Here is an 11171-nt window from a genome sequence, read left to right as displayed (position 1 = left end):
TGGAGTTTAAAATTATTTATTAAAACAAGCACAAGTTTTGGGAGAATTTTGGTGATTGTGGTTGACTAATGTGTGTGTCACATATGCAAATCTATTTTATGTGACTCCACAGCGTATCTGACAATGGCTGTACCTCCATGACTGGCGCAGTGGGCACAGCACTCCTTAGAGCAGGGCAGCTGGGCTGCCTGTGACCTAGCTTCTTCTCACACACAGCAGTCTAAGTGCCTTGGGTTTGTGCCCGTCTCCACAAAAGACCTGGAAGAAGGCAGCGGCAGACGAAGACACCATCTCTAAAGTGTTTGTCATAGTAAGAGCTTAAAATCAGCTGGGACTGTGGGGAAAGGGGGATTAAAATCTAAGCACATGGATCTCCTGCTTGGGGAAGTCCATGGGCTCGCAGTGGGAATTTGAAGTTCTATGACTGCTGGAAGAACATGGTTAAAAAAGCAAACACATTTTTAAAAAGAGAAATAATACTGACTCTAGCAGCAATCCCAAACATGGAAGAGGATGATAAATGAGGAATACATTTCGGTCACGGCAAAGAAAGATTATGTGCTTCTCTGTGCTACAGACTGGAAGACTGATCTGGCTCCCTGCCCTTCCTGAATTGAGGGGATGGCTTTGCTCAGCCAGGGAGAGGACAGGCAGCGAGGACGTCTGTAGGACAGAGGAAGGTGGGAGGCTTGCCAGAAGGTGACAGTGCAGGGGAGAAAGAGGCATGTGTGTCGGCAGCCTCTGTCAGCTCCTGGAAGCTGGCTCCCTGAAGGCTGCAGCCCCAGCAGCCCCCACTGCAAGCTGGATCCGGGATCTGCACACAGGGAGCACTTGGAGCCCAGCGAAGAGATGTTCATGCTGCAGGCGATTATGCAAAATGACAAGTGATTGCTTTCCTTTTCAAAGACAACCCCTTTGGAAAAAGCTTTTTCCTCTAAGGACCCAAGGGAAATGGGGGATGGGCGGGAACCCACGGAGCCTTTGTGGATGGAAAAGGCCTGCTTGGAGCTGCGGGGCAGGTCCCTCTGTTTGCTTCATGCTTTGACCTCACAGGTTTCCAAGGGGCATGGCCTGGACAGGCCTACAAGATGTGCCTGCCGTGGTTCAAAGCCCCATAGGTGTTGAACATGGGTTTGTATCGCTGCTTCGTCCAGCCTGGGCCAGGGCTCGCCTTCGTGCCAGGCGAGATTTGGAAGGAGGGGACAGCTTCATGGAGCAGAGGCCCTCAGCAAGGGCCTCAGGTTCCTCAGCCAGTTCATTCTCCTCATGCTGAGACAGCTGGCGGTTCAGGGCAATGGCCTCAGCTGCAAAGAGTGTCAGGTCCATGGTGCTGCTGTTTCTGTAGGGGCCAGGAAAGGAATGGAGAAGAGGGCAGCGGGATTGAGGTCAGGCAGGCAGGCTCGCAGATGCACCCACTCACAGCTGGGTCCTACAACCCAGGAGATTTTCGTGGGTCAGCTGCTCTCTCCAAAGCAGCTTTGCCTGGGTTTGGAACCTTGCTTGACTAAGATGAGAATGGCCATTGAGTCTCAAGGGCTGGACAGTCAGGGCAAATGGCCTCTCCTCAGAGAACCCACCTCCGGGCTCAACCATTGTCCCAGCTCTTCCCAAGCCAAGATGCTGCACTTGTCTCCTTACCCGCCCCCGCAGGCAGGGGCTCTGTGCAGGGCCTGTGCTATTTATCTCCGTGCTCCTACTAAAACCCAGCCCAGCCAGAGCCAGCATCAGGCAGATGCTCTGGGTCTGTTGACTAATCATCTAAGAGGGACCCAGGCTTTGGCACTTGGAAGCATCCTGGGGAGCACAAAAGGAGACTATTGTGCTAGGTCCTCCTAAGAGCTGCAGTGGTCCAGAGCCTCGTGGATGCTGAACGTGGGTTTGCACGAGGCTGGGTCCCTAAGGGGGTTTCTGTCCATTTTAGCTCCAGCTCTATGGGTAGAGCTTGGTAGGAATTTATCTACGGCTGCAATGGGTCCCAGCACAAGTTAACTTGAGCCTGCTGATTCTTACCTTTCCACCTCTAAAATGGGGACTGGAAAACTTAAATTTGTTGTAAAGACTCTGGATACAGCACAGTCACCTACTGTGTGGCATTTCAGTTGCTGACATGTGCACATGATTGTACCACCCAGTGTCATCTCTGATGTTTGTATGTGATGAAATTGTATTCCTCTTCTCTTTTCCGTTTTTAGTGCTGGGGACTGAAGTCAGGGCCTTGTGATGCTAAGCTCATGTGCTAACTCTGGACTACACCCTCAGCTAGAACTGCATTTCTCTCACCTGTGGCCCCTGGTTTTTGAGCTACAAATGATTGTGTGTGGAATATATTAGGACCACATTGAACATGTGGTCAGCCTTTAAGACATAGAAGCCATGATCATTCCTAACAGTATATATGACAACTTCTCCCTGCCTTATAGTGGCCCCGATTCTTTTTCTTTTACTGATGCTAGTAGTGAGACCCTCCTGAGAGAATGATCCACAGATAAGGACCATCTTTGGGGTGTAAATGGTGATTAATAGTCACATTCAAGTGGGTAGAAAACAGGGGTTTTCTTGCAAAGAGAGACTGAGATGAAGCTGAGAGAGAGATCTATGTGGAGATTGGTGAGAAATGAGAAGTGGTCAGAGAACTCTCTGGAGAGGGCATCAGAGCCTGAAGATGGGTCCATGTCCCATACATGGCTGAGGCCTTGAGGGAAAGTCAAGGCCAAGGTAAGAGGGCAGCGGGTAAGATGGAAGCATTTACCTCTGGAGGACTTGCGGCGTGGGGAGTCCCCTTTCTGGAGCTTGCTAGAATGGGAAGGACAGATTGTGGGTAATGCTGCTCCCATCTTCCAAGAGCTGCCCCCACCCAGGCCAGCAGAGGGCCAGCTTACTATGGGCACTTGGCCCAGCACAGGGATTTGGCTATGCTGGCTGCAGGACCAGACCTTCCGAGGAGAGAGTGAGCAAGAACGGTACACTCTGAAGTCACAGCTGCCTCTGCAGACAGTCCCCCTTTCCTGGTAAGTCCTAATCGTCCTCTAAGACCCAGTTCAAAGTCACTTTCCCTGCCACTCTCCCACCCTATTTCAGCAGAGAGGCCTTGCTGCTTTTTGCCCCTAGCACTTTCTACAGCATCCGTTACAAGGTCTACCTCTCTCCACTGGAGGGTTAGACAGGCCTGGGCTTCACCCATCTCTGTGCTGCTTGGCTCTGACACGCAGTGCACGAGAATTAGCTACTGAGCCACTCTGACATCACTCTGGGCTGGCAATGCTTGCCTCCTTCCGGTGGCGGGGTGACAGAGGCTGGTTAGGGTCTGGCAGACCAAGGACACAAAGACTTTTTACTGTGACTGCCCATGAAGGATTTAAAGTTGTACAGTGAGGACTCGGTTCCTGAACTCATGGAAAACACCACCATTTGCCTTTTAGACCCCTGCACCCTGACACCCAGCTGCAAAGAGAATCACATGACCCTAGTGCAGCCACATAAGCTGCAGGACCTTGCTTGCCTCAGCTAATAAAATTTTATACCGTAGACCTGGAATGGCAACCCCAGACTGCTTCCTGGGATGGGTGCCTCTGCAAACAGAGGGACCCATGTGTCAGATCCTCAGAGGGCTTTAGGGTTTGGTCTGTGGCCAAGGTTAGAGGCAAATCTTTGTCACACCACGGGTCTGAGTCAGGAGTCAGCTCCTTCTATCATACAATGGCAGAAGCTGCTGTCTCCCCTATCCCCAGCACACTGGGGCAGCCACACTGTCTGGGGTGAGAGCTTCCTTGTGATACCCTCCATAGACCAGTGAGATCTCATGCCACCCATCCTGTGGTCACTCACCCCTTGTACCCATGGGTGCTGAAGAACTTGGGCAGCGCTGAGTCTTTGCTTCGCATCTCGAACCAGGAGCTTAGAGATGAGATCTTTGGCCTCATTGGAGATATGAGCCCAGTCCTTGTCGGGAAACTCATATTTGCCTTCCTGGATGCTCTCAAATAGCTTGTTCTAGGCATAGAGAGTTCCTTCTGGGATCACATAGGCCAGGGATAGGCAGGATATGCTGCTGATGATCTGGTTACCCTGGCTCCAACTCTACTACAAGTGATGCTCATGGTTTGAGAACACCACAGACAGAGCCTCCTTCCTAAATCTCTCCCAGGTCCCACAGTGATACTCAATGACTTCAGAAGGCCAAAAAGGCTAATGCTACTCTTAGGACAGGAGAGGTAATGTGTAAATATCCTCCACAGACTATCATTCCTGGCTCCTGGCAACCTCCCCCCACCGCCAGCATGCTGCCCCTCTCCTTCCTGCTGTACACATGCGGCAGTTTCATGCCTCTATGTCTTGGTCTGTGCTTGTCCTGTCTACAGCTCTTGTCTCTTCCCCTGGACCAGACATACTAGAGTCTGTTCAGGTTTGCTGTTCTCAACAACCCTCCCCCAGAATGTCAGCTGCCTGAATGTCTATTTCGATTTTACCTTTGCCTTGCCTACCAGAAGAGGGCACCAAAACCTCTCCCAGATGGGACAGTCTCCTGTCCTAAATCTGTTTGGTACCCCACCATCATGCTGACCTCCACCTATGCCCAGTGAGGCCCTGGCAGCACTTACCTGGCATACCCTGCAAACCTCTCCCCGGTCCCAGCCACAGTCAGCCCCACAGTGGCCTACAAAGGGGGGGTAGCCACTCAGCATGATGTAGAGGACCACACCCAGGCTCCATAGGTCACAGCGCTTGTCATAGAAAGTGGCCTCGTCCCTAAAGACCTCCACCACCTCAGGTGCCATATACTCTGCAGAGCCGCACTGTAGGGTAAGGGCATGGGAAGGGGAGATGGCAAAGAGAGAGGGTGAGTTCATGGGGGAGCAGGAGGCAAATGTAAAACGTAATTCAAGCAAGAGGATCAAGAGATGGAGTCACAGACAGAAGTCCTTGCGAAAGCTGCAGGACTCATTGGTACCCCAAAGACACAAGAGAAACCAGCTGAGGTGTCACCCCCTGTGGCTCACATGGCCAACTCCAAGTTACTGTCTTGTGTTCTTGTGTCTAGGAGCCCCAGGAGGGCTTCCCTACTTTATATCTCTATAAAGCAGACCCTGTATGTATACACTTAAATGCCAAGGATGTCACAGGAGGGGAATCTGTGGAGATTTGTTTCTATCCTGCAGAGAGTTTTTAAAAGTGACCCTTGCCTGGCTCTCCACTAGCTTACAGGAAGGAAATCTCAGGGTTTAAAATTCAGAAGCGTTGAATCTTGAAGAGCTCTGATGAAATGAGCAGCCTCCCTGCCCTTTAGGAAGATAAGGCCCAGGACGGACAGCGGCATAGCCATGGCAGTCTCGGGCCAGGACCCTCCCAGGCCATGCACAGAAGTTCACTGGTGAGACAATTAAACACATGCCTCTTGCTCCCCCTCATCATTTCAGGCTCACTTACCCTACCCACCTCTCTACCCTACCACCGATTTGGTTAGAAGATGGTGAGTGCTCTCAAGAACAGATAATATTTTCTGTTACTGGCAGTTAGAGTTAATGAATTCCAGAACAAGCGAGTGCTATATATTGGATGCCAACATAGAAACATCGCTAATAATGTTGCTTAGAATAAGAAACAATATAAGCATATTTAAAGGCAAGTCTTTTTTAAAAAGGCTATTAGGAACATTCACTGATGAAGCATGCAAATCTCCAAAGAATCATCCTAATTACAGCATATTAAGGATGTGGGGGAGATGGCTTCTGGAGAAGGAGCTCCCAGTGCTACCATTTGAAATATGAGATGTGAAGGGGGAGAAGCAACAGGACAAGTGATCCTCTGTGCATGTGGCCTGGGACCTCAGTTTCCCCACAGAGTGAATTATTGTGTACTTTCCTGGGTGGGATGATTGCTCCTATCCTCTACCACAAGGGGAGAAGCAGGGATAGGGGTTTACAGGCTCTCCACAGTTTTCATGCAATAGGGCGGGCTGTGCAGTGTCTGTTTTTATTTGGGACAAGAGATAGGATGCAGTCTGTATTTGTGGAGACAATGGACTCTTCTTTGGCAGAGGGGACCCACCCCAAATGAAAGCTCCAATGGCAGTTTCATTAGCAACTGGGTGGGCACTGATTTGAGAGCCAAAGGACCATTTAAGCCTGAGAAGCGCTACCTAGGGTTTCCTTTCCTATCCCTCCATTCTGGGTGTCACAGATTCAGATGCTCCACCACACAGTAGCAGGGACACATGCTAGGCATACGTACTGGAGTCGTCAGCTCTGGTGTGGTTATGGGTGTGCAGGAGTTGTTCAGTTTCACCCCACTGCCCAAGTCAAAGTCACAGATTTTCACTGGAGACACCTGCAAAGGAAGACAGAACCCAGGCATTGTCATAAGAAGCTGGAGGTTGTGGGGATGGCAGCATGACTAACAGGGGCTGGCTGTCAACAGCAGCTGCTCTATCTGCCAGGCCATATCACTGTCCTTGGTTAGCTAGGCACCTGAGGATGGACTCCAAGCTCTCCTCTTCCTAAAGGAGAAGGAGCTGAACTAGATGGTGTTAAGATTGCTGTGACCTTATTATGATTCCCTCCTCCCTTTTTTCATCATAGCTTCCTTCCCTTCCTCCCCTGCCCCCTGAAACAGGCTCTCTCTACAGTCTGACTGTCCTGAACTCACTATGTAGACCAGGCTGACCTCAAACTCACAGAGACTGCCTGTGTCTGTTTCCTGAGTTTTGGGATTAAAGGTCTGTATCACACCTCCTTGTTTTAGCAATTTTTTTTTTTTCCACGACAGGGTTTCTCTGTGTAGCTTTGGAGCCTGTCCTGGAACTTACTCTGTAGACCAGACTGGTCTTGAACTCATAGAGATCCGTCTGCCTCTGCCTCCTGAGTGCTGGGATTAAAGGCCTGTGCCACCACTGCCTGGCTGTTTTAGCAATTCTTAAATTACAACCTAGTGGCATCAATTATATACACCATTACCACCATCAGTTTCCAAAATTCTTCCATCCTTCTAAGTGGGAACTAAACTCTGGCAATTACTGCCTGTTTTTGAGCCCTCCAGCCTACTTCTGTCTTGATTAATTGGTCTGTTTTAGGTATTTCATGTAACTGGAACATACATATTTGTATATGTACTCCTTCCACTTAGCATAAATGTTTTCACTGTTGTTTTGGGCAGTGCTGGAAATGGAACCCTAGGCTTTGTGCATGCTAGGTTAGTACTCCCCAACTGCTGCATCTCCAGTCCTGGCATAAATGTTTTTAAGACTGACGTATGTTAAAGCACGTATCAGAACTTCATTCTGTTTTAAGGCTAACTAAGTAATAACCCTTTGTATGTAGAGATCAATTTTGTTTATCTATTCTATTGATGGACCCAGGGTTGTTTCCACAGTGGCTACTATGAATAATATTGTAATATAGGTTAGCATACAAATGCCTGTTCCAGTTTCTCTTTTCAATTTTGAGCACATACCTTGGAGAATCACTGAGCCATACAGTGTTTCTATGCTTAGCCTTTGGAGGATCTGCCAAACCGTTTCCCATATTTCACAGTACCAGCAATGTATGAAGATTCCAACTTACCCACCATCACTAATCATTTTCTATTAAAAAACATAGCCAATTTAGAAGGTGTACAGTAGTGCCCGTCACTTTGGTCTGCAGTTCACTAACAACTAAGGATGCAGAACATCTTTTCATGTGCTTGCTCGCCATCTGCAAATGCTCTTGGAGTAAAGTCTACTTCCTCAAGTCCTTTGACATTTCAATTGAGCTGCCACTCTGTTGTAGAGTTTTAGGAGGCCTTTATGTACTTTGGATGTTAAACCTTTATCAGATAACTGACTTTCAAATATTTTCTCCCATTACTCAAGTTATCTTTTCTGTTTCTTGATAATGCCTTTTCACATTTAGCCTCTCTTAACATTTAGGTTTTTTTTAACCATAAAAAGGAGCAAGAAACATGTACTATAGGGAACAAAAGAAACAGAGAAGCTGAAAACACCTTGTAAGTCAGAGGCAGTAAAGGAAGTTCTGAGCATCCATGGGCTCTTGGGCCAGGTTACCTTAGTGTTTGTCCAGGCTTTTCCATTTGCCATGGAATGATTTTGTGTAAGTTTTTTTTTTTTTTTTAAAAACCTCTCTGAGAGTCAGTTTCTTCATCCATAAAATGAAGATACCACTTATTTCTATCTTAAGATGTTTTGTAAATACTAGATAAGCATAGATGCCTGGTACAATGTGAATATTTGAAATGTCAACTGTAATTATTATTAATGATCATAATAATGATACATTATGAAGGTGTGTGCCAGAACCACTGAAAGGAAGTCACAGTCACCACAAAAATCTTTTTTTTTTTCCTGAAACAGATTCTATGTAGGCCTGGCTGTCCTGAAACTCACTATGTAGATCAGGCTGGCCTGGAACACATGGAGATCCACCTGCCCCTACCCCTTCAGTGCTAGGATTAAAGGTGTGAATCACCACAGCCAGCAGAAGTCACAAAAGTTTACTTGAGCTAATACATTGGCATCCCCACAAAGAACTGTGTGTGGTGAACTGACTCAGACATTCACTTCCAGCCATCCCTTAGCCATGAGCTAAAGCTTCTGCACCCAGACGAGCTGCTCTTGCATAAGTAGCGTGCACACACATGAAGCTGTGGATGTGGACTACTGGTACTATCAACCTCTTCTAACACAGAATGTGTTAAATCCATAGACTCTTATGGAAAAGCAAACATTTCTATCTACTAGTAGATGGGCTAAGGTAATGTTTACATAAGGTGCACTGTTCAACATAAGCATTGATGTTTTACTATTAATGAGTACCTTTGGAGATAGAAATAGAAACAAACTCTTATCAAGAAGAGTTCCTAACTATTAACTCTAATAGTGGACACTTAATACCACTCCATAATTAGCATTTATGGGCAGAGACATAGGCACATAAAAGAACATTTTTTTAGTTGTCTCTGACTCATAAAACTACTCTGAAGCACTGGGATAGGAAATATTAATGTTGTGCAAGGCTCACATGTTTTATGAGCTCTCAGGCTGAAGCCAATTATACAGATGATAAAATAAAAAAGGCACAAAGACTAACTACCTGGAATTTTTCTTGGTGTGTGTATGGGTCATTTCAGACAGGCTCTCATTCTGTAACTAAGGCTGGCTTTGAAATCATGGTGACTCTCCTGTTTCAGCCTCCTGAATGCTGGGATTACAGGTGTGAGCTGCCACATCTAGCAGGAATGTGGGAACATTCCAAGTTAGGTACAACATTGTCATGTGTTCCTAATAATAAGCTGAACCTGGTCCTTGGTCAGGGGAACTTCTAACTCCCTGCATTGAGTCAGGGAGGCACTCCTGATCAACATGAACTGTAATACCCCAAAACAGGCCCTAAGTACCTTTTCTGGAGATTCACACAGTATATTTTCTGGCTTCAGATCACGGTGAGCAATGCCTAGAGTGACGAACAGCGAAGAAGGGGTTAACACATGCACATAATTATCAAACATTCCACACACAATTAATTTTTTCCAAATGCTGTTGTTCGCAGATTAATTCCCAATTATGGTACATTAAAAAATCAACGAGCTGCAGGAGGCAGCAGTAACCAGAGACACAAACAGAAAGCACAGTTGATTCTGCAAGTTCTTTTGAAGTGGAGGCTTTAGAAGTCTGGCAGGGATCAGAAGGCTGAATGAATCCCAGCCAGCCTGCTTTCAGCACTGTGGAGACAACAGCCAGTTCTTACTGTGCCACCTGACATGAAGCAGAGCAAACAGCCCTGCAGATGGCAAGGCTTGGGACAGCGATGCAGAAATAATTAGTGCCTTGTTTGAGAGTATCTTGGGGACCTGGATGGCTCTACCTCATTTCTTCTTGTGCAACTGATTTTAGAAAAAGATTCCTCCAGTGTGACTCCTAGAATGCTCAGAGGACCAAGTGTTAGCCTGCAATTCTCCCAAGGCTTCTTGAAGTTCCTTCTCACCTGCTGGGCATGGCATGTCTGTTGTAGCTGCCCTGTCTGCAGCAAAGCTTTGACAGAGCATGCTGCTCTTTAGCGATAGACACCCCAGTGTTTGGGCCAGACCTCCTGCAGAGGCCTGGCAAATAGTGGCTGACCTATGATGGGGTTAAATTTTGCTGAAGAAGGCACCTGGGGGAAAACCACCTTCTAACCATAGAAAGAGACAGAGTTAACAAATGAGGCCATGGTGTTTCTGGCAGAGAACACAGAATTCTTCCCTCCTATCTGCCATCGTGCACATAGCACACACAGCACTGAGACACAGGCCTGGAAGACCGAACAAGAGTCAGACAGCTGCTGCTTACACAGAGCAAGGAGAAAGCAAACCTGCCACATTCAAACTCCCTGGATGATCATCTTCTCAGGCAGCCTTCCAATTCCCTATAACAGGCCAGGCCCAGGCTTCTGAAGTCACTTCACTAGAGAAGAAACAGCTGAGCTCCATCCAGCAAGCTAAGTAACTTCATCAGTCACCTAATTGAATGAGAACCCAGAGCAACTCAGCCCGGCCTGCACAAATTGAGTCAGGCTACCGCTCACCATACTAAAAGTGAAGGATATTTTCCATTATGGCAAGTGCTCCCACAGAAGATCACAAGCTGCATATGGAGCCTTACTCTCCAAACAGGTGTCCATGGCCCATCTGTGCCTCAGCCTGAGAACTCAGGGAGCCGGACTGTAATAATGGGTCTGCTTGAGTGAACGCACCAGCCATCCAGCTGCTCTGGTTCATTTCCCAGAGGTTAAGCTGCAGTATGTCCAGTATTTAAAAGTAGGGAACTTGTTTCGGGGCTGACCCATTCTTGCCCAATTCATCTTTCCGGCATGAAGTTATTTAGAAAACAGCCAAGTCCAGCTGGAAATCGTTTTTCATCCCTTCAACTTCTAGTCACACGGGCAGTAGGCCAGCTAGATGGTAACAAGCACTTCAGGACTCCTAAGACACCACCGGCCTCTGTTCCCTTTAGTGCATTCTTGTAAATAAATAAATAAATAAAAAATAAAACTGCCTTTACCCCTCCTCCAAGGTATGCTCCTGTGAAAAGCGTGACCCAGTTTTGCAATCTACAGAGGCAGCTTGGGGAGCAGTTGTAAATCTTTGTCAGGCAGGTGTTACCTGCATGCATCCCAGCTTTCAGAAACGGAACCCCTTCCATT

General features: G+C 47.4%; 1 protein-coding gene across 5 annotated transcripts in view; it reads right to left on the bottom strand.

The window, feature by feature from the left end:
* Mknk1 (MAPK interacting serine/threonine kinase 1) overlaps positions 1 to 11171 on the bottom strand; it is a 39720-nt gene continuing 28549 nt past the window's right edge. For 4 of the 5 annotated variants that reach the window (XM_036178226.1, XM_036178224.1, XM_036178227.1 and 1 more), the window contains exons 7-12: positions 9388 to 9443; positions 6229 to 6324; positions 4599 to 4793; positions 3826 to 3990; positions 2750 to 2793; positions 1 to 1339 (exon numbers count right to left, since the gene is read on the bottom strand). In XM_036178226.1, coding sequence (XP_036034119.1) covers positions 1105 to 1339; positions 2750 to 2793; positions 3826 to 3990; positions 4599 to 4793; positions 6229 to 6324; positions 9388 to 9443 — 791 coding nt within the window. In that variant the 3' untranslated portion in view covers positions 1 to 1104. The remainder of the gene's footprint in view (positions 1340 to 2749; positions 2794 to 3825; positions 3991 to 4598; positions 4794 to 6228; positions 6325 to 9387; positions 9444 to 11171) is intronic. The other variant, XM_036178229.1, reaches the window with a different exon arrangement.

Source organism: Onychomys torridus, chromosome 2 (genome assembly GCF_903995425.1).
Source record: "Onychomys torridus chromosome 2, mOncTor1.1, whole genome shotgun sequence".
Lineage (NCBI taxonomy): Eukaryota > Metazoa > Chordata > Mammalia > Rodentia > Cricetidae > Onychomys > Onychomys torridus.
Note: the sequence above shows the minus strand (reverse complement) of the source record. Positions and strands in the feature narration are given on the sequence as shown.